This window comes from Corvus hawaiiensis, chromosome 4, assembly GCF_020740725.1.
Source record: "Corvus hawaiiensis isolate bCorHaw1 chromosome 4, bCorHaw1.pri.cur, whole genome shotgun sequence".
NCBI lineage: Eukaryota > Metazoa > Chordata > Aves > Passeriformes > Corvidae > Corvus > Corvus hawaiiensis.
Genome location: NC_063216.1, coordinates 3257814 through 3266627, shown reverse-complemented (window position 1 = coordinate 3266627; position 8814 = coordinate 3257814). Strand labels below are relative to the sequence as shown.

The 8814-nt window shown below is 41.2% G+C and overlaps 1 protein-coding gene across 1 annotated transcript; it reads right to left on the bottom strand.

The window, feature by feature from the left end:
* Positions 1-1231: 1231 nt before the first annotated feature.
* On the bottom strand, positions 1232-8370 carry LOC125324843 (serine/threonine kinase receptor associated protein). Its single transcript, XM_048301284.1, has 10 exons — positions 8172-8370; positions 6996-7131; positions 6170-6251; positions 5837-5909; positions 5089-5185; positions 4020-4157; positions 3521-3657; positions 2732-2881; positions 2130-2195; positions 1232-1797 (listed from the first exon to the last, which is right to left on the bottom strand). Exons 1-10 carry the CDS (start codon positions 8281-8283, stop codon positions 1730-1732), a joined length of 1059 nt encoding a protein of 352 aa, XP_048157241.1. The 5' UTR covers positions 8284-8370; the 3' UTR covers positions 1232-1729.
* Positions 8371-8814: the final 444 nt, after the last annotated feature.

Genomic DNA, 8814 nt, shown 5'->3' with positions numbered 1-8814 from the left:
AGACAGTTCTCAGATCATTTCTGGTTTGATTGCCTGGATTTTGTTTGGTTGTGTTGTTGCTTGTTTTTCCTTGGTGTGCCTTAACTGCCCTCTAAGGAGTAGAGCGAATCTTGCCAATGAACTTTGGTGTCCTGTTGCTTAATATTAAATCTGGCTTTTGCTGATACGTGTGCTGGTGATTTTTCAAACATTTCATAGCAGTACTTTAGTTTTGTTGGGGTTTTTTTCATTTCTTCCAGTACTTTAGTAGCTGCTACTAAGTAATGGGTTTTTATGACTGTTATCTCTGTTTCATTTTTATGCATGCTGGAGCAAGCTGTAAATGCAGAATGTGGGACATGGTTTTCTGGTGAACTTGGGAACACTGGGTTAACAGTTGAACAGCTGAACTTGATGTTAAAGGGTTTTTTCCGCAGCTAAATGATTCTGAGATTCTATTCCAGACCTCTGAATGAAATGCTATAGAGCCTACTGCAAATATGGACTAAAACCCACAGCATGCAAGAAGTTTCACCATGGAGCAAGGTGTTCCAAGTTCCTAGCCTTAAATGCATCCTTCAATTTGTAAAATTAAGCTTTTATGCTGAAGTACTAGATATGGAACCCTCATAAGCCTTAGTGGAATTAGCAAGACTGAACCATTTAGCTGTAAATGAGAGCTGCTTGTTTTTAAGAATAAAATTCACATTGGTAATTGCAAGCAGGTAGAGTCTGTGAAAACAGGACAGCAAGGACAAGTATGAATATGAAAAAAGAAAAAGGTGTGTGAATAAATGTACCTAACTTCTTCCCACACAGAATGCATTATGTAAAGCTTTCAGCATAACATTAAAGGAAATGACAAGTGGAAGAATGGCAATTATTTTCTTTAATGAAGAAAATATGATTTGTAACTTTGAAAGAGTAACTTTTTTATCCAGTCTGGAGGACTAAACCCAAGCTTTACACAGATTTGCAGCCAGCCTCTGATATTTTCATGTACAACCAAATACTTCAGGCAGCACATTTAATTTAGGAATTGTCACTGTTTTTCTTTTTAGGGATTCATGTTTACATTCAAACTTTAAAGAATAAAAAAGATACAAAGCTTACAGATCAAAGAACTTGCCACCCTCTGTACCAACACTAAAACATTCTTTTGCTTTCTCTCTGTATAGTACAAACCCAAGATGCCAAGGATTACGTGATTAATGTGGTTGTTTTTCCATTTCATGAACCCAACGCTCAAAAGTAATGTACGAGTTTGGAGAGGCATTTTATTTAGACAACTGAAAACAGTTAAACATTCAGAAGCAGCATACAATGAAACAAAACCCGAACCAAATACTTTTAAGTACATAATCCCTTCTTTTCAACTAGAGCCAATTTTTCCAACTTTCAAGAAAAAAAATGGTAAAAGCCATTGTATCATCTCTTCTTCGTAATAATGAAAACACACTACAATGAGTCTAATTGAGATTGGAGAGACTGGATCTTGGCTTGCACACTTCTTTGAAAAGACAGTAGGCAGTTATGCCAAAAAGCCAGCAAAACTCTACTACTTGTCTTTTGGGTTTTTATTTGGATGCTCAGTTCTCTTACAGACAACACCTAGCCAGTTCCACTGCATTCTCATCAATTACTGCCCATCTTTGCCCCACGGAGAGAGCGCACTCTGGAAGGCTGCTGTCTGTCACTGCTCACTTGATTTAGTCTCGCATGTCCATGTGTCACGTAACAGCTGCAGTAATCAGGCTTTCACTTCAGGAGTTGAGCTGTACACTGTATCTGAGTTTTCAGAGGCAATCTCTTCTGCAACTAAATAAAAAGGATGTTATTTAACTTCACTTTAGATCTATAAACCAAACAGATGTTGCAGGGATTGCTTAAAGAGACCAGTTCCGTTTGTTTTCCCATTCAACCTGATCCAGCTATTCTACCCCATCTGTTCTGCCTGCACAGCTCCAGTCACCAGCCGGACACTTACCACATGATCAATGTCAGGCAAATGCATTCAATGATCTTTTGAAAAGAGTGAAAAATACCAGAAAGCACTTGAGGGAAACTACTTCTTCCATGCTAAGGAATACTGTCATCTTGACTGATGTTTTAACACTTAGGCAGTTGAAGCTGACAGTTCAGTTCATTACCTATTTCCTCCTCTGCAGTTCCTGGAAGGGTAGTCCTTGCTTTTGCTGCTTCTGCATTCTCCTCTTCTGTAGAGAAAGAGGAGAAAAACAAACAGTCAATACCTTCAGTTCCACCCACCCACCTTAGTTAAAAAAAAAAAAAAAAGGAATTTCCACGTAATTCAGTGTTGAGGAGAAACACCTGAGCAAGCAATTCTATTAATCAACATTGACCCTGTTCCTGCTTCCCTCTCCCCAAGCTGAAACAGCCAAAGTACAACAGAAAATAAAACTACCATCCACACTTCTTCCTAGAGATTCTCTCTTTCAGAATTATAAAAGTGGTATTGCATATTTCTCACTCTTCAACGTAAAAGTACATCAGACTCTTGGCTTAAATATCCACCAAGTGTCACTATTCAAAAAGCTTATGGGTATGATGTTAATTGCTTACGTGACAGCTACAAAAATACATCCTTAAATCTAACAGATACAAGTAGATCAGAAACCCTCAGAAGACAGGAGTTACTGTATGAAACTCAATGTTTACCACTAATGATAGATATTACTTCAAAAGTGCACATGGAGTAGCCAACTTTCACCAGGACCAAGCACACACTTACCAGGAACTACACACTTCCAAAGGCCATAGGTTTTCCCTACTGTTGTCTGCCACAGCCTTAGTGTACCATCCTCAGAGCCACTTGCATATAACTCTCCATCAGGGCTAAATCTCACGCAGTGAATGGGACCAAAGTGCCCTTTGTAAGATTCTGAAGGGAACATGGCAAGACCGTCAATTTCAAATTTCAGCCAACAACTGAAATTTAAGTACAAACCAATCAGTTTCTGATACAAAACAGAGTTCCATTAATTGGTATGTCAGCAATGTCTACTTTAGGCAAGATACTAATGTTCCAGGAACTGCAAGAAAAAGAGTGCTTAGTTATTCTAGACAAAACTACAAAGCAAGCCAGCAGCACGGACTACACCACTCTGTTCCTTCAACCACTCCTTCCACAAACAAACCATTTTAAAGGAGGACTGGATCAGTAAGAAAAACTTAGAAATATGCCTTTTTTGAAATGAATTTGGCCAACACATTTTTCATAAAATCTTGTAACTGACATATCTAATGAATAGTATGACACTTAAGTTAACATACAGCTATTACAGCAATACTGAATGAGAATTTTTTTTGAATAGGTGCAGAACTGTTGGACATTTTAATTAGTTCTAGAATAATATTAGGTATGCTGAGAGAGCAAAAAATGTTTAACTGATAATATACCTTTTCATCATCCTCTTGCACAGCACGCTATGCTAAAACCCTATTTGAGTACAACAGTTTCATTTATTGGTTATTAATACCTATTTCAGAACTCCCTTATGATTATAGGAGACAAACATACCTAATTCTTCTCCTGAATTATAGTCATATTTATAGAGTTTAAAATCTTCACCACCTGCAACCAAACATTCTTTCGCAGGGTGAAGTGATGCAGAATTGATTGTAGCAGGTGCTTCAAATGATTTAATCTGCTCTAGACTGAGACAGAAAAGTTTGTTAATAAAGTTCATATTAAAAAAAAAAATCCTGAGAGCAAAGAAACTGTGATTCTACTAATCTGGACTGTTTTTAACAGAAATAGAATACAACCCCACAGAGTTTCTGAAACAAGTTTTAATACTTGCAAATCATGCTTGTCAAGTTAGAAATGAGTTTAAGCAAAACAGAAGTTCAAACATACAGAACTCCTTTCTGGAATATGTTTTAGCGTGTAACTTGTTTTCTTAAGACATCACAGAGATGCTGGTTTTGACAGCTTGGGGATTCTGGCCTTGTACAGCCAGTTTTCACCCACAAGAAGCCCGTGACTCAACCTATGAAAGTTCAAGTTGTGGACTCACGTTTCTGCACTATGAAAAGCAATAGTCTTGCCATAGGTTATCACCAGTATCTGTCCTTCTGGAACATACTCCATGCTGCTCACTGACATTGCCACATTTAGTGACTTCACTTCAGTCATGGTACTCCGGTCCCAGAGGCTTAAAAGGAAACAAAAAGGGAAAAAAACCCTCTCAGACTACTTCTGCAAATCAAACAATTTCCACCTCACATCCATGGCAAGACCTGGATCAAAAAAGGCACCCATCAAGGATCATCGTTTGATTCTACAGGTACTTCAGATATTCAGTGGCTTTATCTGCATTCTCACCTAGGCCAAGCTTAAGACATTCCTTTTTTTAAAATACTTCTACCTTTGCAGCTTAATGCCACAATATTAAATGGTATATACACACCATTTAACTACTCAGTGATTCTCTTGGAGATTAAAAATCTTGGTTTAAGTCTCCTAAGTAATAGATCTTTCTAGAAGCAAGGCTTGAAGAGTCCACTCTTCCTTTTTGCCTCAAAAGACAAAGACGTACTAATCCCACTTTACAGTTCCTTGAAGATAATACAGTTTTCTATCTAGCAATGCAAGGGGTATCTAAACAGAAATTAAATTGTTCTGCTATGACAAGTAGGATTCTTTATTCATTAGCTGACTGCTGCATCTCTATTCCTACAATTTGGAGGAAAACAAACAGGACTAGGCTCCTGCCTATCTTGAACACTAGGAAGCTGAAGAAGACAAAGCAGCAATAGAGCTCAGGACAGTGTGTATGCAAGAGACCTCATCTATAAATCCATCTTCTTTAGGATTACAAAAGGCATGAATTTATTCTATGCAGTTCTCAAAGACCACCTGTTCTTATCAGGGAGAACACATCTATGAGGAGCACGTGTTTATGGGGTAAATTAGGACTGTTAGCAAAATGATCTCTGACAGCAGAACAGAGCTGTATCAGGCATGCAGCTACATAATCTAGGATCAGATAACTGGTGTTACTTATATTCTTTACCAAAATAACATAACTGTATCCTCACGCAAGGGGATGACAATAAAGCAAGCTGAAAGTTACTTTTTCTTACCGGACAGTTTTATCATCAGCTGAAAGAATCTGTTTGTCATCACTGCTCCATAAGGCCTTTTTAATGCCAGAAGTATGTCCACTGACAACGTCAGGTTCTTAAAATAAAGCCAAATATTTTAATACATGGCATACAATGAAACGATGTCATGCAGTAGTTTGGGGGCTTCCTTAAGCTACATGGATTTCCATCTACTAGAGACTGTAGAATTACTTCAAGCACTTATGACTTTATTTGTAGATCTTATTCCAGGAACAGGATAAATGTAAACTGGGTATCTGATTGCCTAGCTTTCAGCAACTTCACTAGGTGAACATCAATGATGTTCTCTAGCTTCCTGTCAACCACCAGTATAATTCAACCATGAATTTAAACACACTTAAATATGTGGAGTCTTTTTTTCTTTCAGATGACTAAATTTTAATTAATTAGACCAATTTCTAGTGAGTCTGCACTGAACTGAAACATGCTCTGCTCTCTCCAATGTCCCATTCCTGGAAGTGTTCAAGACCAGGCTGGATGGGGCTTTAATCAGCCTGGTCTAGCAGTCCACAGATGATCTTTAAGGGCCTCTCCAACCCAAGCAATTCTGTGACCCTTATATACCAAAAGGTTATAGACACTGCATTTGTAAAAGAATCCTCAACTTTGTTTTTTGTGATTCATAACAGAAAGTAGCCCCTTAATTTCAGAATTTCTGTTTAACTTAAAAAAAATCCCCAAGAATCAGTTTTAAAAGCAGACTCACCTGCTTCTGGCTTGCTCAAGTCATAGATACGCAAGAGCTTATCTTGTCCACCTGTTAACAGATAATTGCTATCCTGAAACAGAAGTTAGAGAGTCAACTCTATTTTGGATCAAAAATACAGCCTTTGTCTGAGAGTTAAAAATCACAGCTTTTTCTCTCAGACAGCCTCTAACACACTTGCTACATTTACCCTACAATCTTAAAACCGAGCAGTGGTATTTTAGATTATTTGCCTTATTAGATATACACATAAAAAAGCAAAAAAGTAACTAAAAGCAAAACTTACTCAAGAGCTTATTTCCCTGGTGAATAAGGTATAAAGGTTTCTCATACCTGTGTAAAATCCACACTTTTGACAATGTGTTTGTGAGCCAATGTGATCAGTTCATCGCCTGACACAGCATCCCACACTTTGCTAAACAGCAAGAGGAAACATTCATATTTTAGAGGCACCAGGACAAATCAACCTGGACAGTCAGATGAATTTGTAAGCAGTCTTTCCTGATGCCATCACAACATTTTATCATAAGTGCTACAATTCTTGTAAGTTGTAACCCAGTTAGTAAATAAGAATACTTTATATGTTTTTACTAGAGCTTTTTTTTGACTATTCCACCTCTTTCCTTCATGCTCTTCTTCAGGACCACGCAAACTAGTTAACAATTTTAAGACAAAGGTGGCTCTTTTCTGCAACTTCATTAATAGAATTTGCCCTCTACTAACAAGATTCAGCTTGCAAAATATTCATTCATACTGCAAACAGCAAAAGCAAACAACAAAAAACATCAAAGAACTAATTCACTAGAAGTTTCTCGTAATAAAAAGAGGCTAACTACTGGAAGAAAAATAAAAATCACTCTTTCAACTCTGCTGTAATTACAGTGCCAGAGATTAGAGCTGCATAGGAAAGTTATTCCAGCAAACCAATATGGTAATTAGGCACATCAGGAAGCAATCACAGTTGTTCATCATGATGGAATCAACTGTAGCTGCTTTCAAGAAGGTAAAAGTCTAGGTTTTAATTTGGCTAGCCAAAAATAAGCTAGCAATTACTAAAGAGAAACAACTGAATCAGTAATTTAGTACAGCTATGTTGTCACCAGAGAGCACCACAGACTAAAATCAAAATACAGACCGTGAAGACAGTTTCATCACTTACGCTGTAAAATCTGCTGCTGCTGTAGCTGCTTTAGTGGCATCCGTGTTAAGGGTGGCACCCCAAACAGCACCTTTATGACCCAGAAATGTGCCAATCCAGTCTCCCGTGTCTCCCTGGCGCAGCATAGGCTTGCCATCTTCACAGAAACAAAACCAATATTCACATAACGCGATAAAAGAAGGAAGCAGTTTTTTAAAAGAAAAAATATTCTCTTGCACCAGCATGTGGAGACGCCCCATACTTTACAAAGCCATTCTGTGCAGAAGGGTTTAACTGGAGAGCTTAGATGTGCAGCTATACTTCCTGCATGCATCTACACGATACTGATATTCAAATACTACTGCAAATGAGATAATTTTTTTCTGGCAAAAGTCTTTAGCTTTGTGTTAATATAGAAGGAAGGTAGAAAGGAACATTTCATTTAGGTTTTATTTTTATTAAAGTTTTCTTCAGGCAGGACAGATTTGGTTTGCTTTTTGTTTTTACTTTGGAACAATATTATGAGGCCATCAGTATATACAAACAAGTCTCATGTTTGTAATGAGATATGATTAAAAAATACAGCAATATAAAAATGAAGCAGTAATAGAAAGCCTTTCCTAGCATTAGTTTTTTCTAGAAGGCTATCAAAGAGTTGCTCACACAAGATTTAGAGCTGAACTGGAAACACTTCAAGGCAGGAATGCCCTTTAAAACTTATGCATGCAAAAGATTAACATGTACATGTATGAAGAGGAAATGCTATTCCCACACTGAGCAAAGAGTTCTCATCATGCTGCGTCCAGCAAGGCAAGGCAACTGCCCTGATCAAGCCGGAGCTCGCTTTAAATCTACAGCCCATGTGCATAGGCGGTGGAAATGGGAAGTTTTACAAACAAACCATTTCGGAGGCCTCCCACCCCCTCAACAGCCTGGATCCCACGGGGCGCATGCGGGCTCCGATACCCCCCGGCTAACCCGGCAATGAAGCCCCAGGAAAGAAAACCGGCTGTCCGCTCCCTTCGTCATTCCACAACACCGCTGCCACCGCCCTGCGTGGCCGGGACAGCCCCCCGGGACCCCTCCCACCCCACCGACACCCCTCGGGACGGCGATGCGCGGCCTACGAGCGGCGGGGCTCCCGCACGCCCACCCCCGGGGCGGGGGATCCCGAACAAAGCGGCCCGTCCCGCTCACCCTTGCAGGCGCTGATGAGGAAATATCCGTAAGGGGTGACGCCGCTGAAGGCCAGGTCCACCACGGGCCGCGTGTGGCCGGAGCAAGTGAGCGGGGTCTGCCTCATGGCCATGGCGGCGGGAGCAGGGGCCTGGGCAGGGGCACGAGTCCGGCGGCCCGGCGGGAGCGGCGGCGGCAGCGGGGGAAGTGACGGGCAGGAAGCGCTTCCCGGCGGACGCGCGTCACGCGCGGGGGCGCGGCCGCCACGGCACCGCCCCGCCAGTGGGACGGGCGCGCGCTGCCCGCCCTCAGCCCGCTCCCTGAGAGGGCTGCGGGTTCTTGTTGTGCCGTTCGTCCCCTCATCCCGCTCCCTGAGAGGGCTGCGGGTTCTTGTTGTGCCGTTCGTCCCCTCATCCCGCTCCCTGAGAGGGCTGCGGGTTCTTGTTGTGCCGTTCATGCCCTTATCCCGCTCCCTGAGAGGGCTGCGGGTTCTTGTTGTGCCGTTCGTCCCCTCATCCCGCTCCCTGAGAGGGCTGCGGGTTCTTGTTGTGCCGTTCATGCCCTTATCCCGCTCCCTGAGAGGGCTGCGGGTTCTTGTTGTGCCGTTCGTCCCCTCATCCCGCTCCCTGAGAGGGCTGCGGGTTCTTGTTGTGCCGTTCGTCCC

Excerpts from the sequence above, each read along its gene's own strand:
- LOC125324843 (XM_048301284.1), bottom strand. The coding sequence starts at position 8,283 with ATGGCCATGAGGCAGACCCCGCTCACTTGCTCCGGCCACACGCGGCCC. Across the intron at positions 6,252-6,995 it reads GCAGCAGCAGATTTTACAGC|CAAAGTGTGGGATGCTGTGT; the intron begins GTAAGTGATGAA and ends CTTGCTGTTTAG. Across the intron at positions 5,910-6,169 it reads AAAGTGTGGATTTTACACAG|GATAGCAATTATCTGTTAAC; the intron begins GTATGAGAAACC and ends CTTCTGTTTCAG.